The sequence below is a fragment of the Drosophila biarmipes genome, chromosome 3R (assembly GCF_025231255.1).
Source record: "Drosophila biarmipes strain raj3 chromosome 3R, RU_DBia_V1.1, whole genome shotgun sequence".
Lineage (NCBI taxonomy): Eukaryota > Metazoa > Arthropoda > Insecta > Diptera > Drosophilidae > Drosophila > Drosophila biarmipes.
In genome coordinates this window covers 32,047,667-32,070,990 of record NC_066616.1, presented here as the reverse complement: position 1 = coordinate 32,070,990, position 23,324 = coordinate 32,047,667, and the positions used below count along the sequence as shown (strand labels likewise).

At 45.0% G+C, this 23,324-nt stretch overlaps 2 protein-coding genes across 3 annotated transcripts; one reads left to right on the top strand and one right to left on the bottom strand.

Annotated features, from left to right (window-relative positions):
- Positions 1-3,710: 3,710 nt before the first annotated feature.
- On the bottom strand, positions 3,711-5,818 carry LOC108025090 (heterogeneous nuclear ribonucleoprotein 87F). 2 transcript variants are annotated; one of them, XM_050889008.1, is made up of 2 exons: positions 4,700-5,818; positions 3,711-4,558 (listed from the first exon to the last, which is right to left on the bottom strand). In XM_050889008.1, the coding sequence occupies exons 1-2, from the start codon at positions 5,635-5,637 to the stop codon at positions 3,988-3,990; spliced, it is 1,509 nt and encodes a 502-aa protein (XP_050744965.1). In that variant the 5' UTR covers positions 5,638-5,818; the 3' UTR covers positions 3,711-3,987. The 2 variants fall into 2 exon arrangements, with proteins under 2 accessions (XP_050744965.1, XP_016950840.1); XM_017095351.3 differs by having other exon boundaries at positions 3,711-4,570; positions 4,700-5,816.
- A 10,990-nt stretch (positions 5,819-16,808) lies between these two features.
- On the top strand, positions 16,809-18,736 carry LOC108025120 (uncharacterized). Its single transcript, XM_017095386.2, has 2 exons — positions 16,809-17,852; positions 17,924-18,736. Exons 1-2 carry the CDS (start codon positions 16,836-16,838, stop codon positions 18,665-18,667), a joined length of 1,761 nt encoding a protein of 586 aa, XP_016950875.1. The 5' UTR covers positions 16,809-16,835; the 3' UTR covers positions 18,668-18,736.
- Positions 18,737-23,324: the final 4,588 nt, after the last annotated feature.

Genomic DNA, 23,324 nt, shown 5'->3' with positions numbered 1-23,324 from the left:
TTGGGGTCGTGGCTGTCGAAAGTGCAAACACAATCTGATTGCTGATATCCCAAATATTGACTATTGGCCAGGAATAGTAACGAGGGCAAGTCATAAGGACTTAAGTTTTAAGTTTAAATTGACATGGGGTTATATTTGAGGAAGGATTAAATGTGGGATTGTTTCGAATTATTTTCCTTTTAAGGACTTGGACGGCCTCTCGACTTATATTTACATAAAGTTGTTTTGTGTTCACTTCAACAAAGGTTGTAAACTCCTTAAGATACTTATCAATCTAAGTTATTGGATAGTTTCTTAAGACTGTTGTTACATTCTGGAGATATACCTATACTTTTTATAAGGAACTAACTGTTTAAATAGTACTTAATTTATTTTCTGTTGTCTGAATCTATCACCTAGTTATCTTTCACCTTTTAAATGAGTCTCTTTGAAAGTGAAGTTCCCAGCTCCAACCTTTTCTTTCCCACTTATCACTTGGCTCATTTTAACCTGCCACTTAGCTCAACTTCTTCTCCTGGTGCACTTATATTTAATGAAAAAAAGGGAGCATTATTATTAAATTGTACCCAGGGAAAAGTCCCCCTTCATCCCCCTTTCAATACCATTTGAGCACATGACATAAACATAAACTTTGCGCCTTTTGTGTGAGCGAGTCCTGCGGGCGTTCCTTGTATACGTATATACATAGTTATCCTGATCCTGGCCGGCGGCTAACAACAACAACAACAATAACGCCAACAAACACCTTTAATATTTTCATTATGAAGTCATTCAGCGCGATTATTAACGCGTGACCCCCAAGGCGATGCACAGCATCCAGGGCGAACGGTCAAAAGCGGAGGAGAGTTCAGGTCCACCCTAAGGAACAACAGCAACAAAGCTGCTTGAGCTCAGCGCACAGAGAGAAAGATTTTGGAGTTTTATAACACAGTTTATGTTTTAACTGTTTCCCAGGTAATGGAAAGGCTGATAGCTTCCCGACTTATAATACACCTAGAAGACAATGATACTATCCCAATGCACCAATTCGGATTCAGAGCCGGCCACAGTACGATTGAGCAATTGCACCGTGTAGTCAATCACATCCTGAAGGCCTACGACAATAAAGAATACTGCAACGGCATCTTTCTTGACATACAACAGGCATTTGATAGAGTTTGGATCCCGGGACTACTAGCCAAAGTCAAAACAGCGCTGCCAGCCAACCTGTTTGAGCTCATCAGATCGTTTCTCACAAACAGAGATTTTTGCGTCCAGTCCAGAGACGCAATCTCTGCAAATGTTGCCATTACAGCTGGCGTTCCCCAAGGAAGCGTCTTAGGACCGCTACTGTACTCCATCTTTACAGCAGACATCCCCAAGCCAAGCTATGAAGAAATGACCTACGACAACAGCAAAATGCTGCTGGCCAGCTTCGCTGACGACGTCTGCTTTCTCAGCTCCTCGAACAGTGAGACCGAGTCTTCACAAACGCTGCAAACCTACCTCAACGAATTCGAGAAATGGGCCACGGCGAACAATATCAAAATCAACGAAAGCAAATGCGTAAACGTTTGCTTTACGTTACGCCGAAAAACAACTCCGGTGGTCCACATTAATAATGTGGACATAGAGCAAGCGACTAAGGCGAAATACCTAGGCCTCACACTGGACAAACGCCTAACCTTCCGAGAACATATTGCCAGAGTCGTCAAAATGTGCAACCTAAAGCGGAACCAATTATTCTGGATGCTAAACAAGAAAAGCAAATTATCTCTAAGATGCAAGCGGCACATTTATCAACAAATCATCGCACCAACTTGGAGATATGGAATCCAAATTTGGGGAGTGGCGGCTGCGTCCCACCGAAAACGTTTCCAAACCGTCCAGAACAAAACATTAAGACAAATCACTGGCTGTGAGTGGTTCGTTAGCGGCCAAACGCTTCACAATGACCTAAACCTGAGTCTTGTTGAAGACCAAATATCGTTCTTCTCAAGCAGGTACAACGACCGTCTAACTGCCCACCGTAATCGTCTAGCCCGGAGATTACAGGGGGCTATCCCAATTCGCAGGCTCAAAAGAAGACATTTTGGGCTGCTCCTAAGAGACTAATATGAATATATTATTTACTTGAAACTAGTCGTAATTTGAGCTACTCCTATATACCAAGTTGAAAACTAATTATAATTTATAATTAAGAGATTATTTACTTAAGAAAACATTTAGGTTAAAGGCTTTAATTAGATCTGTTCCTGGATTATATTAAATAAAGATGTTAATTAAATAAAAAAAAAACTGTTTCCCAAGGTGTTTAAAAGTATGCATTGAATAAAAGACTGTCGTAAACTGGACAATTTCTTGGCTTACTTTGAGGCGCACAAAAATGGATTTTAAAAGTGATTTCTTCGCTATTAATCTTTTTTTTCTTTGTAAAAAAAACAGCCTCACCATTTCACATTTACTCACATTTCTGCGAGTTATTTTACAGAAATTTCTCTCAGTGTCCCCTAACGCTGAGGTAAATTACAATTTTTTGTTTATAAGTGGCAGCCGCTGGGCAAGTGCAGCTGTACCTAATAATCATAATAATTGCGCCATGGGCGTCGGCGGCATCGTCAACTTTTCCAGACGCCATCGCCGCCCCCATTTTCCGCCCCTCCTCCTGCCCTTCCTCGACAACAATTGCTTATAAAGTGCGTGTGACACATTAACGGGAAAAGTCCGGCGCGAAAAGCGGGAAAGCCTTGGCAGCCAGGGAAAAAGGCAAATAAAACTCGCGGCCAGTGGGCGAACTTCAAAAGAAATAAAGAAAAGGCAGAGGAAAAAAACAGAAAAGAAAAGTCCTTTAATGCCGTGAATTTTCCGCGGGATTTCTATAAAGTGCAGCGGGTTGGGGGCCAGGAAAATTAGACGGGGGTCAATGCGGTTTGTGCCGCGCAAATTGAAAAAATGTTCGTGCGTAAATTGGCTTTTCTTTTTTTCGGCCCGGGAGGATGTTCTCCATATCGGCCAGAAATTTTTAAATGGAAACAGGCGTGGCCAGGTCACCTCACATCCGCATTTTCCTTTCCACTTGCTCAAATTGAATTTCACTTCGAGAGCTCCTGAGAAGGCCAGGCGTAAAGTGAAAGTGGAAAGTGGCGCGGAAAGGCAGGGAAAAGCTAGCGAAACCCGGCAGCAAATTAAAAAGAAATTAAGCCAATTTGCCCTTACAAGCCAGGATGTGCGGCTCAATTTCAGGAAAAGTGGCCGCGACTTGTTGTGGCTCGTAAATCCTGGCCCATAAATACCAGGGCCTTCTGCTCCTGCTTTTCGCCCCACTTACCAAGCGTCTTCATTTCGGCGTAAAATTCTTTAATCTCGTTCAATTCAATTAGTTCGAGTTGACTAGTTAATGCCGCGCCAAGTGTCCGCGAATGTCCTTTTCGTCCCTCGGAGGTGAGTTATGCCCATCTTCCTGCCGGGACTTTGTCACCGAGCATTAACTTTGGCAATTTATGGGTACTCTAAGTGGAGTGCCGAGGGGCCAGAACTTTATGGTTATCGTGGGCTGATCAGCCTCTAATTAGGTAAATAACCTTTCCTGGCGGGCAACCCATAAATAAAGCGAAATAGGGCCTAGTGATATGGTTAAGTGTTTGGAACTCAAAGCACACAATCATTATCGTTTCTGAATTATTTTGGAAACATTTTTAAGAAACTCCAGGAATAACAAACTTAATTATATATAACGTTTAGAGTACCTCACGTTTTTTAAACCATAATTTATTGGTATGCCTAATTGAAGATCAACTTGTACAATAAGATCAATTTTGAGTAGAATTTGAACTATGTGCGATACAGTCCTAATTTAGAAGGCAAACGATTTGACCAAACATCACGGGATACAAATTTAATAAAAATATAAAGTGCCTGTGGAAAGTTTATTGAAAGAACTCTCCATTCTGACGCCAAGTCGCCGCGACTGTCATCAGAATGGTAAAGTTTGAACGTGGACTGTGCAATTTAGTCGCCGCCCGCACCAGGATTGGGATCATCGGGGCCAGGACCTCCCAAAGGAGCTGAGGAGCCCAAGACATTGGACAGGGCATTCACCTCGGCGTCATCGCGTGGCGAGGAGACGGGCGTGGCATTATCATCTCGGGGCTTGGCCTTTCCGAAGATCAGGGCAGCCTGTTTGGTCTCGGCCAGAGAGTTTATGGGCGCGGTCACCGTCCTCGGCTTTAGCACCAACTTGGGTCTGTCATCATCGTCGAGGGCCCCGAACGGATTGCTCGAGGACGGACCAGTAGCCGAAGATCCTGGTTCTGGAGGTCCAGGATCCTTGTTGTCCCTGCCAAAGTTGCCACCACTCCCGTTGTGGCTATTGGGATTGTAGTGACCACGGCGATCGCGGTTGCGATTTTGCACAAAATTGTTGTAGTTTCCGTTTCCATTGGGAATTCCACTTGCGAAGCCAACTATACCAACACCTCCGCCACCGCCTCCGTTTCCGTTGAAGCTCCTTGGGGGATTGCCAATCCTTCCTATGCCACCACCTCCACCATTACCACCACCGCCTCCTTCGCCTATGCCACTGTTGAAGGAACTGGAATTAAACCAGGATAAATATACAAAAAATGTAAAATATAATGGTAAAGTAAGGTTACTTTTCAACAGTTTATCATGCTTAAATCTTATATCATAAGGAATTCGCGTTTTTGTATGTTTTACCCACCGATTAAAGTTAAAGTTGCGGTTGTGGAATCCCCCATTGGTGGGCGACTGCTGGCCGTCGCGGTCATCGTAATTGGGTCGTGGAGCTCCTCCCTGGTAGCGATTGCCATTTCCATGCCCATTCCCGTTGCCATTACCACTACCATTGCCACCACCGCGATCACCTGCACCACCACGGTTGTTGTAGCCACCGCGATTGGTGCGATTGTAGTTTATGGACATGGTGCTCTGGGTGGGGCTGCTGTTGGACATTTGGTGGTTGCTGCTGCTCCGTGTGTCCCGCCGCCGAAATTGGTGGGAGCCCACGCTGTCGTCCCGCCGATAGTTTCGTCTTTGGTAGTAGGGATTTCCATTACCATTTCCATTCCCAGAGCCACCGGGACCGCCCCCGCCACCACCTCTCTCATGACCTCCCACACTTTGGGATCCACTGGGTCCTCCTGCACCGCCCATGCTGGAGCCCGGGGCCTGGCGACGATGATCGGCTATATCGATGCGCAAGGGGGCCGAAAAGTTGTCCAACTTGATGCGTCCGTTGCAGGAGAGGGCCCTCTTCAACTGGGCCAAGGTCTCGAACTCCACGTAGCCATAGCCCTTGAACTCGTCCGTCTCACGATCCTTGATCAGCCGCACATTCTTCACCTCGAAGTCCGAGAAGATCTTCATCACATCGCCCTGGACGAGACCCTTGGGGAGGTTGCCCACATAGGCGATGAAGGGTGGTTCCGTGGGCACCTGTCGCTGCCGATCTCTGTCCCTGTCCCGATTGCGAAAGTCGCGAAAATTGCCGCGACTCTCTCGATTGTCGCGATTGTCTCGATTATCCCGATTGTCTCGATTGCCTCCACCATCTCGATTAAAGTCCCGATTGTCACGATTGTTACTGTTAGTATTGTCACGGTTGAACTCGCGGTCCCGCTGGCTGGAGCGATTGGCCATGGTCTTCGACACCTGCACCAGAACCTACAAAAATATATGCACCTGCACGTAGCACCTTGAACCTCGAACCACGGAGTCACGGATCACCAAACGCTGTACGAAAAGTCCGGAGCTTGATATCCCAGACGCTGTTGATAAGTCTACGCGAGACGAGGGACTGGGATCGGACCTGAAGGGGGCTAACTATTTTCTGACAGCCCAGTGACGCTAGTTTCAGTTCCACTTGATGAGATGTGCTTGGAACTTGTTTCTTATTTTCTAAATTATATCTTTATCGCTGCATCTCTACTTTGTTTAAAACTAGGCATATTTTAATGTGCACAATGAAGGAGGGCTGTTTACAGCCAGGCCCGAAAGGAATCTGCTGCCTGCTGAAAACTAAGCTCTGAGGTAAGGTAAACCATAGATGATTAATTGCGGCGCCAGGCTCCAGACCCATTCCCCTTTTATTTTTCGCACAACATGTGTAAGCAGCGCCATCTCCTCCGCCAGTTTGTGTTTGTTTTATGGATAAAACCAGCAAAAGCAGCAACAGCCAGTACATGAAAAAGTCAACAGTAAATAGCGCAGCCAGGCAGCAGCAACATGATGCACAGCAGCAACATCACGAGCACAGCAGCAACACCAAAGAAATGCTTTCTGTGTGCCCCGCGAACTCATGACTCATTTTTGTACATTTGTCAAAATTTGTGCCATACATCATTTTAAACAGTGCAGCTTGGGGGAGGGAGGCAGCAAAGGTTGCGCAGAGTGGGGGATCACTGTACTTTGGCCACAGCCTGGCTTTCATTGAAGCCCTGTCTCTTTCCATTTTCCCCTGCCATCTCTCTCTCTATCTATTCAGGAAAACCTTGCCCCAGTGTTTGAAACGACTCAACGCATGGAGCCCAAGATAGATCGCCAGCAACACGGAATTAAAAACTGATGTAGCGATTAATTTATCACTTGCAGGCAGTGCACTGGAAGAAAGTTTGGCGGGGAATATATCCAAAACTATTATTAAACTTGGGAGGAAATGCGGTGAGCGCATTTCGTAAAAAATTAGCTTCACTACTTTGGGCTTGGCGCTGATTCTTGAAAAGTAGAAGAAACTTTTGTCTATACAGATTTTTTTTATTTAATGGCTAGTATACAAACATTTTTCCGAGTGCCTTCGCAAGAAGAGTTGCAGCTTCTGGCAATATTTAACTAACAAGTTGCAGTGGGCGAGTGGACACACAGAGGAGACGTTTGAATGGATCTATCCGAATGGAATCGAAGTGCACGGAGTTGGGCAGTAAATAAATTACGAGCAGCAAATAAACGCGCTTCATTGCACCATCGATGGACAGTAGCCGTCCTCCAGAGGTGGACTGTCTGGGGGCCAAGGCGAAACAAAGGGAGATGTATGGACAAACAGAGACAAGCAAACGGAAACGGAAACGCTTTCAGCTGTCGAATTTGTATGAGCCGAAAGTGCCCGTTCCCCATTTCGCCGGAGAGTCGAGAGCTTTTGTTGTAAGCGCTCAATCATTTGACTGTTGCAACTGCAGAGGGGCCGAGCCCGGAGCTCATCGATCAGAATTAATAAAGATTTGGTCCTTGGTGATTGACTGACTGACCCACCTCGACCAGCTGCGATTTTCCACCCCCTCGTAAGAACTTTGGCACAGCGCATTTGTTTCTAATCGGGCAATCCCACTCGAATGGCACAGAAGCGTAAACGATTTTAGTATTACACAACATTAGCGAAATTAAATTGATTCGAGGCTGTTTTGGAAGCACCACCCCCCAGCTCGCAGCATCCTCGCATACTCCAAGCTCATCATAATGATGTGTGCCGCAAAATATCTCTGTACCTCCCCCGGCCACTCTCCATTAGTCCACTTGTAGTACCTCACACATCAAGGCTGGGAATCGGGGGTGTGGCAGGACCGCTCACTAATCATATTAACCGAAATTCATACGTCGCCGCATTTATGCCATCTACCCAGGAAAGCGTCTGAAAGTATCCAAGAACCAGCCGGAAAAAAGTCGGAGGGGAAGCTATTGTTATGACTCGGTCTGGCAGCATTTTCCGTTGTCGTTTAAACTAATTGAGTGTTACAAATTTTATGTGCAAAATCTTTAAGCTAAATTGAAATTTGTTTTCTTTTTGCCCGCGCCGTCGTACATTTTCCACACATGTGATACGATGCTCGCCACTATCCCCGTGAACCCAGCAAACCCGTATCCGTAAGTGAACCCATTTAGTGTTATGTGCACATTCTCGGCGCTCATACCCGCAAGTGCGTTGAACCATTTTAAAACGCCCGAGTTGAGGTATGTTCGACTGGTTTTTGTCCACGAAATATGGCCTACGGGGTGGAGTTTTCCTTCTTTTTTCGGGGTGGCTCTTCCCTTTCATTTTCATAATTGAGGCTGGAGTTCGCGATGAAATATTAAGTGTAGGATAAGCAAACACTTTTTGCTCTTTGAGTTTCGGTGTTTCGTTAAAATGTGCAATTTATTTGTTTATTTAGTACTCAATCTTACATTTTTGTTTATCAGTAAGCTTGGGGATGGAGAAAAGGCATTTTTGTGGTAAAAAGTACTATTTTAAATGTCTTATTAGTATTCCTCTAAACAGCCTTGGTTTTTACTAGTTTTTGGCCCATGATCCTGGCCAGAATTCAAACAATAATTTCAGAAATGACAAATACTACCCACTCCGTTTCGCTCCAATCCCCAAGCATATCATGTCAGCTAATTAAACTGCCAACGGAGTGTATTCTCAAAACAATTTACATAATTTACGATGCAAGACAATTGGCAGAGGATGCCGGGAACATCGAGGCGGCGGATTGCAGGCCAATAAACAGAATTGCATATGAAATAATGCCAGGGATATTTGTATGAATTGTTCGGGCCAAGATAAGGAGCAAAAGGAATACTCGCGGATTCTCCAAGCTGGCGACTCTGTGGCCAAGAACAAAAGCCCACTCAATGTGTGGGTCTGGAATAAAGAGCCACTATCGTCTGAGATTTATCATTGGTAGGGCCATATATCAAGTGTTTTGGCCAAATAATATAATATATGGCACTTGCCAAGTTCGCAATTACCAGCAGAAACTGTCGCGGCGTTTTGAAAAATTAACATGCAGCCATATATAGTTCTTTGTATCGGCCAGTGGCTATAGATTTATGCCAATTTGATGATCCTAGTGATGCTGATTTATGGGCCTTCGGCTTCCAAGCTCCAAAGACTTTCGGCGGGGCCATAAATAATGCCGGCGATCAAATTGCTACCTTCATGTGTCGATAGTGCGGAAAGTACAAGAGCGCGGGTGCCGAAGAACAGAGTTCCTTGCCTTGCCATTGTTGTACTTTCAATTAAGGCAATTGATTTTAATTAGACCACGGCTTACCATAAACATATTCCAAAGAAATTATTATTAAACACGCGACCCTCGAGATCTGCTGGTCTTTGGGCCAGGGGGGCGTCGTACTCGTAAAGTTCTTCCTCACCTCGCCGCCGCCACTCGGGGTGTAACTTAATATCTGCTCTAGCCATTCGGTTCAATTAGCAGGAATTATATGGCCAAGTCGGGTCGCAATGCACCCTGCACAGGAATGTACCCACATCTCGGGCCAACTGCTGCTGGCGAAGTTGGAGGAGGTAGAGCAGCTATATTCCTTAATTGGCCGATATAAAGGGGGACAATAAAACACTGAGAAGAAAAACTATAAAATGTAAAAGCATTTGCAACGTATGTATGAATGTTCCGGGGTTCTTACAGAATAAAAAGGAGGTTAGGCATCATACTTATTTTTGAGAAGCGCCGAGGGAGGCGTGTGTGCCCTTCTCCGTGGATCTCAAAATGTTAGCTAGTTAAGTGCAATGCTGCAACTTCTCAAGATTGTGTGCTAGTTGTCGGTATTTTCTTCCAGTGCAGTTAACGGCGACGTGCCTCAATTGAGGTGATCAACGTTAATTGAAAGCCAGCGCGGATGACTCAGCCGCCGGCTCATTAAGTGGCTGGGAAATAAGAACGAAGGCTGACGGAACTCGGGGCGATCAAGATGAAAAATTAACATTTCGCGCATCATTAAAATTCCAATAGAAGAGATGGTCGCTGGGCTTGGCCATATGGAAATCGTTGACAAATGTAGCAACGTGCTCAATGTCTCCATTTTCGTTTACATTTTCTTTTCCATTTCCACATATCGCTGTGGTGTACTTGTTGTCCCTGTTTTTCTTGTCAGCTGCCGACCGCCTGGCTCATTTGTCGCCTTTTCCTTTGGGGAGTGGGGAAAACAAATGCGTCAACACCGAATTTTCATTTGGTTAATGTGTGACTAGAACTAAAAACTAAATACGCCTCGGCCGCATTATTCTATGCCGCTTTTTCCAAGACACATTCGAGCACCATCAGTGGAATAATAACACGAATTAATCAATTTGTCATGTTGATATTTGTTTGGCAATTTATTTCCCATGTGCGCAGAGTGGAAAGTGGAAGGCCCCATCGAACCGGACTGAGGAGTGGTTCCGCTCCCGGCTGCCTCACTTTATTTTTGGAACCACTCGGCGGTACATTTCCTATGTGCCGCATGTGCATCGCCGGCAATTGTGGCCAGTAATTGATTGCACTACTTACACTCAGACTGAGCGGCTTCCCCGGGAGATTAGTTGCGATTCAATGGATAATTATCATCACAGATCACGGCTGCCACAGATGCAGATACGTAGATATAGTATAGACCCCCAGATACAGAAGACCCCGAGCTGAAATTGCCATTTTGTGAGTTTTTGTCCCTCGCAAATCATTCAACAGCACTAAAGCCAAATAAACAAATGAAGTAAGTCAAGGAATCTTAACTCACATGGGTGCACTGAAGGAAATATTTTATTTATTAATATCTATTTAATGAATAGATCTAATACGATAGCCAAGGATGTGAGTACAGAACATAGGTCTTCTGTAGATATGTTTGAGGCCAATTGTAAAATCCCTTCGCATATTTATTTAGTTTTCTTTTCCTCAGTGTAAGAACGATGATGATGTCACCTTGCAGAGGATACACCCTGCCATAAAGCAAACATCTCCATAAACCCATTAACATCTGGTGTGATTAACTCTTGGCTCTAAGCTCCGAAAGGGGTGCTGCTGTCCTCCGGAATTTCTCACGGATCCGGAAGGGAAAGGGGGCACCTAGGGGCAATGGGTAGTGGATAGTGCCGTACTCCCCAGAACTCCGAGACTCAGACTCGGTATCAGGGTCTTCTGTGTGTCGCCATCGAGGTTTGTGTACGAATGCTTTTGGAAATTTATGAGTTTCGCTTGAAAAGTATTTTATTGCATTTATAATTGTGTGAGTGTGTCTGGGAAATGACGACCCGCCCCCCTGTAAATGTTGCACATAAACTCTTTAACACTTTGCCTCTCGTTGCAATTAAAAAAGTCTACTTATTGAAGGGGAAGTGGCGTGGAATGTATCTGTGTATCCCGTATCTTTGTCCCTGTTTTGTGCATTAGGGGGCCTAAAAATGGGATGAGTGTGGGGTGTGGGACCCTGGTGCTCCACTTCGGTGTTCCAGGGGCCACCGCATCATTTGTTTGCGCAACTTTATTAGACTCTCGAATTGCGTGTTTAGTTTTCCAAGCGATTTATGTGCTCCCCGTCCAACGGGCGGGTGACGAAAATGTGGGAAACTCATCGGATGGAAAAGCCATGTGTGCCGCAGACGTGGCCCTAACAAGTGTCTTTGCATCTCACCACCCTGCACCGCCCTCACTTAGGATCTCGGATCACTCGAAAGTGTCTAACAATCCGCAGCTCAAACTTGTCTGGCCCCTCCAGTTTACTCTTGACTCCATTCCTTGAGAAAACATTGTGCTTCTGACAATCTCGTTGATTCACAAGCAAACATTTTAGATGTGGACAAGGCTTTCAATAAAAAATTAGAATATGATATACTTATTTAGTCGTTTATCTTTTGCGAAGAAAAAAAAAAAAAAGGATATTCTTTGGTAGAAAATTAGAATTAAGAACTTGGGGCAAAAATATAAACTTTTTTTTGCATTTTTTGTCGTTATTTCGATTATTGAAGTCGTTCAAGAATAGGAATAACAGTTTTGATTAGCTAACAACCTAAGCTAATGATCTTTATCACTTCCGGTTAGATTTTGGCAAATCTAACTTTTCGACAATTTTTAATTTTTTTTACAAGGGGTTACCTAGAAATTTTTTGCGATAATTTGTCAAAAAATAAATTTTTTAGTTTTGAAGTCCAACCGATTGGAAATTGAAATACGAGCTCAACGCGGTGTTACACTTTGTATTTGGACAATTTTAGACCTTGTTTTGATGAAAATTGTGATTTTTTTGGAGTAAAACTGGGATTTAAAATTTAAGGCAAAAATAGGAACTTTTTAGTAGAATTTTTGTTCCTAATTTCCATAAAAGAAGCGACTCAGCCAAGATAAACACTGTTTTGATCAGCTAACAACCTAAGCTAACGATCTGTATCACTTCCGGGTAGATTTTCGGAAATCTAATTTTTGGCCAATTTTTGATTTTTTTACAAGGGGTTGCATCGAAATTTTTTGCGAAAATTTGACAAAAAATAAATTATCTAGGTTTGAAGCCCAATCGATTGGAAATTAAAATACGAGCTCAACGCGGTGTTACACTTTGTATTTGGACAATTTTAACCCTTGTTTTGATCAAAATTGTGATTTTTTTTGGAGTAAAACTGGGATTTAAAATTTAAGGCAAAAACAGTAACTTTTAAGTGCGTTTTTTGTTCGTTATTTCCATAAAAGAAGCGACTCAGCCAAGATAAACACTGTTTTGATCAGCTAAAAACCTAAGCTAACGATCTGCATCACTTTGGGGTAGATTTTCGGAAATCTAATTTGGCCAATTTTGGTTTATTTTATAAGGGGTTGCACCACATATTTTTGCACAAATGTGTCAAAAAATAAAGTTTTATTTTTGCCTTTAAAGTCGAAAATAAATGCTGTTGTGAAAGTTCTTTGACCTCTTATGATTCTTCCCCAAAAACCTTTCGACTTCTGCTCTGGTTTGATTAATAAGCAAAGTAAAATTGAAATTTTTCGAAATGCACACAAAAATTAAAACGCACAAATTGCCAGTTATTTGTTTGCCCCGAAGTTCCGGTACCTTTCCTTTCCGAGTTTTCCTTCTGCAACTCCCTTCTGGGCGGAAAGAAAAAATTCATTTTCCACGTAATTACTCTGCTGTGATTAGTGAAATTAAACTTTTCTCTGGCATTTCCCTTTAGCTGTGCGTGAGTTTTGCTTTTCCCATCTGCTCTTTGATTTTTGGCCGCGGAAAAAATGGCGGCGCTTTTCTTTTCTTCTCGCCTCTTTTCTTTTCCTCTTTCTTGCCGCCCTGCAGTTTCATTTAGCGCTACGTTTTTCATGGGAAAAACTAGAAAAAAGCGCGTAACGGCCAATTACAAGGATTGATTGTGTATGAAAATGATGTTTCCCTCGCTGGGAAAAGTTTTCAATGCAAAGATGCATAAGGTGTCTAATTTTTCATGCGACTGGCGCGGGGGTTTGCAGACGGAACGCAAAGATTGACGGCCTTTGTCGTCGGGGCCAATGAAATTTTTAAATATAAAACGAACACAGAAATAAAAAAGGAGAGCAGGCCACGGGAAACGCGCAGAGTGAGTGCTCAAAGAAAACACTTTTTGCGCGGCAGACACTTTAACACTTGAATAAATATTTGTGCGCCAGCCGGGCCCGAAAAGGAGATTTTATAATGCCACAAAATCCGAACTAATTACTCAAGCCGCTCCCTCGGACGCTCGCATCATTTCACTTGATATCCTGTCCTGTCACAGGATGCCGGTTAGGACCGTTCTCACCCCACTCCATCCGGAACATCCCGAAGCCCGGCCCAACCAGACGGCCTCTGGAAATCGCAGACAAAATAAATGTTTTGGGCATAATTTCGTGTTACTTTGCTGCAGCAGCGAGTCAGAGGCTCGGAAAAGTGTCACTGGCGCGTGTGTCAGAAATTAATATTAATTTGCTGTGTCAATGCATATCCGTCATTGCGACGACGGCGACAGTTGGCCATCCTCGAGGCCAGAAAGTGGTTACTTTCACCTCATTATCGTCGGCGCGGCGAAAAGGGTGGTCCCAGCACGTGCGAAAATATTCGGAAAATATTCAAATTATCTTCACATTTTCTGGGGTTTCCCTCTGGTTTTGATTAGAAAACGCAGTGATAAATGCGGGCTGATCTCCCCCGTTTGGTTTGTCTATCCCAGTCCCATTTCTGCGGCAGGTGCGGCTGCCGAGTCCCGAGTAGTTGTCATCGAGCCGAGTAATCAACTGCTCTCCGGAGAAAACCCATGCTGGGAAATGAAACTGGGTGGGTCAGGTCACATGCCAAATGCCACACGTTTCTTGAAATCCATGCCGTGTTACTTGCTAATGCTCTCTTTGGGGGATCATGGCCGGGGTATGTTGGGCAATCCAAACAGCCAGAAAAATATTCTTAGTAATAAAACATTTGAAGCATTTAATTATATCTCTTCTCTGAATATATTATTATATCTTTAGGAGATATAAAGAGGTTTAAAACTCTTCTTGTTTTGGCTGTCGGTGCAATTACCCTTCTCCTCTTCCCAAAATAGGTATTTCAAGTTCGACTCCTCACCCTGACTTTCATCACATTTTCCCGGGGGTTGGGGGATGTGACGATTTAAGGTTTGCCTGCTCATCAACACACGCGGCTGTCCGCCGGAGGAGGACGGACCCCGAGTGGCAGAGATGCTTAATTTGGACGCCACGTGTCCTGGTGCTCATCCCTGCCTTGCTGTCCGTGAGTTCGGAAGGTGTCCGGCGAGTGTTTTCGAGAGTGTCTACTGCGTGTTTGTCCCCAGGGCTCTCTGTTTACACGATTTTGTTGTTAGTAGTTTAATTTAATTAATGTTTAAATATGCAGGCTTACGACCCGATGAACAAAGGGAAAGGGAGCGTGAGAACCCTGCTTTCCTGAAGAAAAGAATATATTATATATATTAAATAAAATAATAATTCCTATCATATAAAATCTATTAGGAACTATGTTAACCCACTTCTTGTTACAATATATAATGTTTTATTTCTGCCGCCAACCTGACTTTTCTCCCCTTTCCCTGAGACTTTCCCGCTGCACTTGAGTTAACATGTTCCGCATTTCCCCGACTTTGACGGCTGGCAACTGTTCCATGTGCGATGGCAACGGCTCTGGCACCTTTCAGACTAGTTTCGCCTCTCCGCAAATATTTTGATTAGCCGAGTGAGTTGTTTCGCGCCCTGGGAACATGTTGCATTTGGCCAAGGAAAACAGAGGCGGCGGGCAATGTGGCCAGGGCTCAATCAAGTCACTATTAATTCGAGGACTCGCACACATGTTTGCCTAAATTACATTGGACATTTACGAGTTTTGCAATAAAAACTTTAACAATGGCCGACGCCATTTTACTCGGGAACTACTCAGCCTCAGACGATTGGGATGTGGCCGGGGATGTGGATCTGGGCACTGGCATCTGGAGGGGGGTAATGGGTAATGGCCATCAAGTGCAGATCGCGTCGTAAAAGACATTTTACAGTTGGCACCGCTCGATTTCCATGGCCCGATTCGATGGGCGATGGTCGATGGTCGACGGGCGATGTTCGATCCTAGCCTCCCTCGAGTGGAAAAAGTCGAGTGTGTGTGCATTTTTAATTAATTGGGTTTAGTTTTTATGGCTTCATTAATTACCAAACACTGGCACTGCAAGGGGACGTCCCTGGGTAGACCCAATCCTTGGCATGACTTGAGTTGAGTTGACTTGACTTGACGTCAGGGCGAATGAGTCGTCTCGAATGAATAATGCATCATGGCAGTCGATATGGTGAGCTGTAAATATCAATAATAAAAGTGCGACGCCAGGACCAAAATCGGGCAACGAGTGCATTAAAAATTTATTTGAATCTGCCTGCGACGCGTGGCCATATACCGAATGCCCGATATAAATATCGGGGGATATGGGGGCATGTCGGGGGTGCGCCGCCATAAAATAATAATCTTTATGATGGCAAAATTTTAATACAATATTGGCGGGCTCCGCTCTGCGACAGCACTTCCTCCTTCGCATCTGTCATCGGTGGATTCATAAATCCACTTTAATTGCTGCAGTGATTCCCGATTCCCGATGCCGTGGACATAGCCGTGTCCTCCTTGCGGGCGATAAAAGTGGCCAAGTGCCCAGTAAAACCGTGCTCATTAATATTCAACTATATGCGTTTAGTGGCTCCTCCCATTTACGGCCGGAGATAAAGTTCGACGAGCAGCTGTCGGCTGGCACATCGCATACGCAGGGAGAACCCATTTTCCTCCGATTGATTAAGTTTCCCCCTTGGTAATAATTATATTACTAATTCATTTAAAATTTAGCAACTGGGCGTTCCCTTAGTTCACCCTGCAAGATAACCCCTATTTTGTCCCAAAAAATCAGATCAGCGTCATGCTTACAGAGCACGAACTTTCGGCTTTTGATACCCAGTGGTTAGTTTCGACTTGGCTTTCTGGTAAACACTTATCGCAATGAAACTGTTAAGATTCCCAGCTGTGGATGGAGCCAACTGGAACGCCTCCTGGTTCAGCTGGTTCAACATGAGCGACCACTTGACTAGTTACGGGGCAGAGAGACTGATCAGCGAGTGGATGTCGGCCGGTTCCACCTTTAAGACACTTTTAGAGATCCTGAAACTGGATTTCGACTCCGTCGTTCAGAGGGATGATATTCTGAGTAAATCCTCTCACGCCTGCTCCTATCAGCAAGAAGATTTCTTCAACTCGTTTAGTAAGCACCGCGTTCTGGGCGTGCTGGCCATCAACAAGGACCTCGAAGCTCGAAGCGTCCTGCGTCAAAAGTGTGAAGCATTTGTTAATCTGTCATTCCAATAAGAACAACTTTTGAATACATATTAAGCTAGGTAATGGGTATCTGATAGTCGAGGCAACATGACAACTCATGAGACGAATCCGGTTTGGCTGCTTCGCGGCTTATCGCAATGGGACAAGGAACTTCCAAATATAAATATGATTAATTGGGGGCTCTTAAAGTTCCAATCTGGGCATATAATAAGGGTCTTGCCTTGCGAATACTGACAGTATATATTTGTGCTCCGAATCAAACAGTCGGACCGCATCGGTTGATCAACATGGAATTAATCAGACCAATGAGACTACTGATTATCGTGCTTGTTCTAATATTGTCGGCGAGGGGCGATGAGAATGTCATCAGCCATTACGAAAGTGATTACCTCGAGACCTATGCAAGGTACATGAAATCCGACATGAACTTGAGTGTAGATCCTTGCGACAACTTCCTGGAGTACTCCTGCGGAAATCATCGGCACAGCTCCCGGCTGCTATGGAAGTTGCTGGGAGAGTGGGTGGGTGACTACAACACGATTCACCTGGCGGACAAGATCGAACACTTTCTGGGCCGGAGGGCTCTGGCCGAGTCCCTCAACGTGTCCGTCGAGCTTGGAGTGGCCCATCGGTTCTACAACGCCTGTCTCGAAGCCGACATCTATCCGTTCCCCGCTGCTGATCCACACTATCTGGAACTCATTCGGTCGATCGGAGGCTTTCCCGCCGTCGACGGGGCCAACTGGAATGCCTCCAGCTTCAGCTGGTTCAACATGAGCGCCCACATGCTTAATTACGGGGCAGAGGGTCTGATCTTGGATGAGGTCCATTCGGAACACCCCTTTGAGCCTGACTTGAGCTTCCAAGGACAACGGATGGGTTTTGAAAAATACGTTAACGGACCAGTGACTAATGAGGAGCGTATGGGTGGTTACCTGAGATCCTTTAACCTGCCGGAGGATAAAATTGCAGAAGTGATCTCCGGGGTTCTTGCCTTCTGGGAAGAAGCGCGAGAGGTTGGTTCACAAGGGGACCTGCAAGGAGACTGCGAAGCCTTCGAGACCAACTACTTCAAGATCGTTTGGAACAGAGTTAAGCCAGAGAAGCTCCGAAAGTGCAATTCCTACTTCGTGGAGATGGACAAAGTGGTTGCCCGTCAGCCGGAGGCCGTGGCCAATTACCTGGCCATGAAGCTGCTGCACAGATTCGATGCCAGACTTAGGAGCGCTAAGGGTCAAAAAGGGTATTGCCAACAGTTACTGGAGGCCTCAATGGCGTTTCTTTTCAACAAACTGTATTTGGCGGTGAGTCCCTCGCCCCAAAGATACAACCCAGGAGAATATACTCGTATACAAAATATGTTATTCGCTTGCAGGAGCACTTTACTGAGGAGGTAAGGCTGGATGTGACGGAAGTTGTGGAGGAGGTATGGAGTACGCTGAGCAGGTCGCTGGACGAGGCCGATCGAGTGAACATGTTTCACAAGTCTCGGAATATTCTCATGGACTTCCCCTTCAACTTTACGAGGGCCAACTTGTACGCCGATCGCATTATCTCCGTGATTGGCGGTCTGCAAATAGTCGACGATAGCTACACGGCCACCACTATCAATCTGCACCGTCTTTTCGTTGACACCAATAGATACAACGCTCGCCACCCTGAGCAATTCGACAAGTTCTCCAAGTCCCCTGACCAAATGTTGGATTACATCTTTGATTTCGACAGGTTCTTGCAGCCACCCGTGTACCACCCCTCTTGGCCGGCCTCCTTAAAGTTCGGTGGCCTGGGCAGTTTCATTGCGCGCCACGTTTATAAAAATCACTACCGTTTTGACTACAACATGTACAGAGTTGAAATCAAAAAATTGGGACTGGCATTTGCTGCCTATAAAAGCCACGTCGAGCATCTGCTGGAGGGTCAAAAGCAGGACAAGATCAACGCGACGATGCCAGGACTCGCCTTGTCGCCAGATCAGCTGTTCTTTTTGGGCTCCACTCAGATCTTTTGCGACAGTTCCATCAAAAGACCGCAGACAAGAGCTCGGTACTCCTTATCGAAAAACCAAGAGTTCTTCAAAGCCTTCAACTGTTCTGCGGGAGCTCCCATGCGTCATTATTGAATATTTGTATCACTCAAAGAACTGTTAGGATGACCAATTAATTGAGAATTGGAAATCAATAAACATGTACAGCTGTGTAAATATGCTTTGTGCTAGAAAGGAATTCGGTATGGAGGTATAAATGTTCTTGACATTTTTGATTTGAAACAAGTTTACTATAAACCTTGCCGTCTACCTATCCTTGCCCCATATGGAATCCGTCCGCTGCGCTCTTCAAAGCAACCCATTGAAAGCCGTGATTTATGGTGGCAAATTCAGTTGTAATTTGCATTTCCACAGCGTCGTTCGAGGAGCCATTTGGTTGGCTGACCTGCCCAAATGTCCGGCGGATTGTTCCGCCAAAGATCGCACTCGGACTGGCCATTGATGAAAATGGATGCACCCGAGGGGGAGGGGATGCTCGGCCGCTTAGTTTTGACCATGCCTCATTTGCATTTATTTGCCAATTTGTTTAACGATCGATCGTAAAGCGTTTGCCGCCTTGGACACTCGGATTTTGCCCCACCGACGTTCTTCTTGCCTTGCTGCTTTCTGTGTTTCGGTTTTCAATTTTCAGCCTCTGGCTGGTTTTATGTCGAAACGGGGGAGACGAGCGGCTGCGTTGTTTACGTTTTTAAGTGAATTTTCATATTTTAATGTTTGGCAACATTGTTGTCGCCTCAAAAGGCCGACCTCCGCTCGCGCGGTCATAATTTCCGGCGTGGAATTCGTGGAAGTCGCCCGACCAAATAAACTCGGTCTCCGTTCGCCGTGGTGGGGCTGAAAGATCGTAAAGATCGGACATTTTTATAGGTGTTGTGTCGGGCACAAAGGTGTTTTCCCTGGCCGGCTCTGCAGTTTATGTTGTGCTGCTTTGAGATGTCAAAGCGAAAGCAGGAAAAGCATCGGGCACGGGCATATAAAACTAGCGACTCTCCTTTGAAGCCCGTGTACAAACAAATAGCCGAGGCGCATTCCGATCGCAGATACAAATCTGCACTGCACGTCAAATTCTTGCCAAACTGATGACCCCGTTTTCCAGTTGAAAGCAAACTATCGCTTATAAACTTAATTGCTTCATTACTTAAACAACATCCTTTCAGAAAGAATACCTTTTTGGCATTTTGTTTAGAAAGGATCAAATAACAATGCCTTGATGATAAGTTCTAAGTTTAAGCCGAAGAAAGGAGCACAATATTATCAAATTTCCTATAAATAGTATTCGTATTATTCACAAATATACATTTATCAAAAAAATTTAAGAAGAGTTCCCAAGGATTTCCCAATTTTCATCAGGAATTAACATATATTTTTACCCATATTCATGAAATAAATATGAGATATGAATATACTTCTGAAGGACCTTCCTTGAGTATGTAGAGTAAGCAGTTATCCCAGGGTTTTGAGCAGATCAGCAACATTGGGATGATGATTTTTTGGTGAGGAATATAAAGATACATTTTTAACCAATCCCTTGATTTTTCCCGGTGCCTCATATAGATCAACCCCATTAGGATCATGATCTGCACAATGGCGCCCATCGGACGCGATGAGCTTGAAATTTTATATGCCGCCGGCACTCGTCTGCATTTGTCTGGCATTTGTGCAAACATCGACTAATTGGCCAACGGCTCAGTTCAGTTCAGTGCACTTCGGATCGTATGGGATAGGATCGAATGGGACGGGCTGGGATGGGATCGCTGGCGTGGGTGGGGTTGATAGGGAGCAGCGCTTTATAGAGTTGCCCTGGACGTGCGTGCGTGCGTTGGGGCCATTAAAAAATTATTGAAATTGAACTGAATTTTGAAAATAAACTGGAAACGCATTTTGACTTTCGGTGGAAAAGTGTGGCACACGGCGCGCTTCATTTGTGCCTTGTGTCGGGAAACGGTGAAAAGCGAGGAACGGCGGGGGAAGCCCACATCGCCTTCGATTAGGGCTGCATTTCCACGTTTTTCAGCGTTTGGCTTTTTCGCCAGCCGAGAGAAAATTTAATTTATTGCCTGCCCGTCTAGCAAGTCAATGCGATACACTATACTATATGTGCGATGCTCGAGCCGTGTACGTGAAAAGTGTACGGCGTATTTTTAAGTGAAAATGAATTGAAACGAAATGATTTTTCATTTATTCGCCGACGCGGTGACGCCAAAGCGACTGCTGGCCCCGCCCCTTGCGGCAAATGAGGAAAATGCCGGGGAAAACTGTCGCTCGCTCGGGGGAAATTCTCACCTAGAAAATCGCCCCGATTTCCCTCTCTTTCCTTTCGCCCCGTTGAAATGTGCCAAATAATGCGGCATTAAGTGGTTGCACCTTTCCGCAGCAAGATGCATTGTTGCAGCTGCAATTGTTGCTGCCGCACTTGCTGTTGCTGTTGCAACTGTCAACATCGCATCGGCATTATCGCAGCGCCACTCGCATGTCGAAAGCGCCACAATCCGAAAGGTGCGACAATGGCGACAAGGCCCGCATAGTGACAATAATTTGTGGGCCGTGTTGGCAACTATTTTCGACCGAGGAACGGCAATGGCCACAGTGTCCTTTGGATAAGGGGGGATTTTAGGGTGTTTACAATGGAAACTATTCTTCAAAACAAGCTGAACATTACTTTTTCGCGGACTCGTATGCCCCTGCATTTATGAGATACATTTTTTAAAAACGATTCTGAAAATATTCTATTAAGTGGTTTTCATGAATGTTTTAGAGGATTGTTTTTCAGATACATATGGGTAAGTATCCCTGGGATTGCCTGATACTATCTCAAGAACCATCTCTAGCGCCTTTAGGGAACCTCCACTGTCTGGCGAAGTAGGTTGACGCCACCTAAGTATGCGGTGGCCCAAAGGTGCCACTTTCCCAGGGGGAGTTTGACGCGCGAGGTGCTCGAAAGGGCGGAAAACCGGGGCGGGGGCTGTGGGAGTGGCAGGGGCGGGCCGACATGCTGGCGTCAGTGTCAGTCTCAGTCTCAGTCCCAGTGGTTCGTGGTCCCCAGACTACCGGCCATATAGACCATCGTCTGGCAGCTATTTATTCACAGATCTCACCGGCGAGTATGTGTTGCAATTATGCAGACAAGATGTCGACGCGAATTGTTTGCATTCGTCGACACTCGGCGTTCGACGTTGAAACGGGGATGAGGCTGCGGATGAGGATGGGCCCCCAGCGGATGAGCCACAGTATTCAGATAACTCAGCTGGGCCCTAGGTGCTAATGGTCAATAAATATGAAATTTTTATCGACTTACGCAACACGAGCCGCACATCTAAAACGCAACACACATCATTCTGGGAATCCGGAGCGTCTTGGCTCACGTTCTCGCTGGCTAACAAGCTCCCAGGAGTGAAATAAAACCGAAAACCTAAAACCGAAAGTGCAAAATCGTGATTCCATTTCTCGACAGTGGGCGTGCAGCGGCGGATTGGGAGGTGGGCCCTAGGCTCTATTTCACTGGCCAATTAGGCGGCCTGTTCTGGCTAATTGGTCTACCTCATTTAGCCCATTGTCGCTGTCTGCGGGAAATTAATCAAATGCGCAGATGCAGTTTTCCGCAGAACAGTGCTTCCATCGAGGCGTCACGAGAGTTTGACTTTGTAGATACATTGTGTATCTGCATCTGCAAAAAGCAAGTATCTCTATCTGGGCTGTCAGCACTTGGCCAATTGTTGCCGACGACTCTCCTGCCACATTGGATTCTCCACTTTTTCACTGTTTTCTACCGAAACGGAGGCCCAATGAAATATGAACTATTTTAACGCCTACTTAATTTATTTGTTTTTGCTCACTCGCCGCTGCTGTAGTATAAATTTTAATTAATTTAGCGTTGAAGTGAAAGTGTTAAGTGATTTGCTCGGCTGCCGCGCGCAATACCTTCGAGTACCAGGGGCCATATACCATCTAGACTATATATAGCCGATATGTATGGGCCATCAAGTGCAGCTGTGGTAGGTGGGACCGTATTTTAGTTCGTTTTCTGCTCGACCTAAATAAATAAAAATATGTTTATAGGCAAAATATTAAAGACAAACACCGAACCACCACCACAGACTCCCGCACAAGGACATTCTGGCACACAAGTCCCTTGACCAATTCATAAGTTTGCACTTAAAGGACATGGCCATCGTGGCCAACCTGTCCCAAGGTTGGACACTCCACTGCAAGATGGCTCACACATAAAAGCATAATAAAATGTATTTACCCCAGGATCAAATTATGAATCTGCTTATGGGCAAAACAAGGACAAGGGACGGCTAAAAGGTGAGCCCAGCTCCTTCAAGTTATGGAAGCCGCAGGCTGCCTGCGTCCCCCGAAAAAAGGACAAAACGCATATTTATGAAATGAACAAAACTATAAAGGACACACACACATTTATACACAGAGAGAAAAATGGGAGAAGATTTCCAAATTTGTTAGTAAGATTTCCAAATGGTTCAATTTATTTTGATAAAGATTTGATAATAATCATTTATTAAATACAACCCAAATTTAGGAGGTTTACTGTTTGCAAGGTCACTCCATCCACAAAATAGGCATCTGCCACTTTTTGGTATATGGTCACACTGAATTTAGTAAGTAAACTTAAGATAAGTGATTTAAAATGTATATAAATATATATACGTTTTGACCAAAGCTCTTTTCTATGTGTATAAAAAAGGGAGACGGATCCGGACAATGTGCGGACATC

What these genes read in the sequence shown, in the direction of transcription:
- LOC108025090 (XM_017095351.3), bottom strand. Translation starts at nt 5,637, where the DNA reads ATGGCCAATCGCTCCAGCCAGCGGGACCGCGAGTTCAACCGTGACAAT. An exon ending in CGCAACTTTAACTTTAATCG is followed by an intron (nt 4,571 to 4,699) that starts GTGGGTAAAACA and finishes GTTTAATTCCAG; the next exon opens with TTCCTTCAACAGTGGCATAG.
- LOC108025120 (XM_017095386.2), top strand. Translation starts at nt 16,836, where the DNA reads ATGGAATTAATCAGACCAATGAGACTACTGATTATCGTGCTTGTTCTA. An exon ending in TCAACAAACTGTATTTGGCG is followed by an intron (nt 17,853 to 17,923) that starts GTGAGTCCCTCG and finishes ATTCGCTTGCAG; the next exon opens with GAGCACTTTACTGAGGAGGT.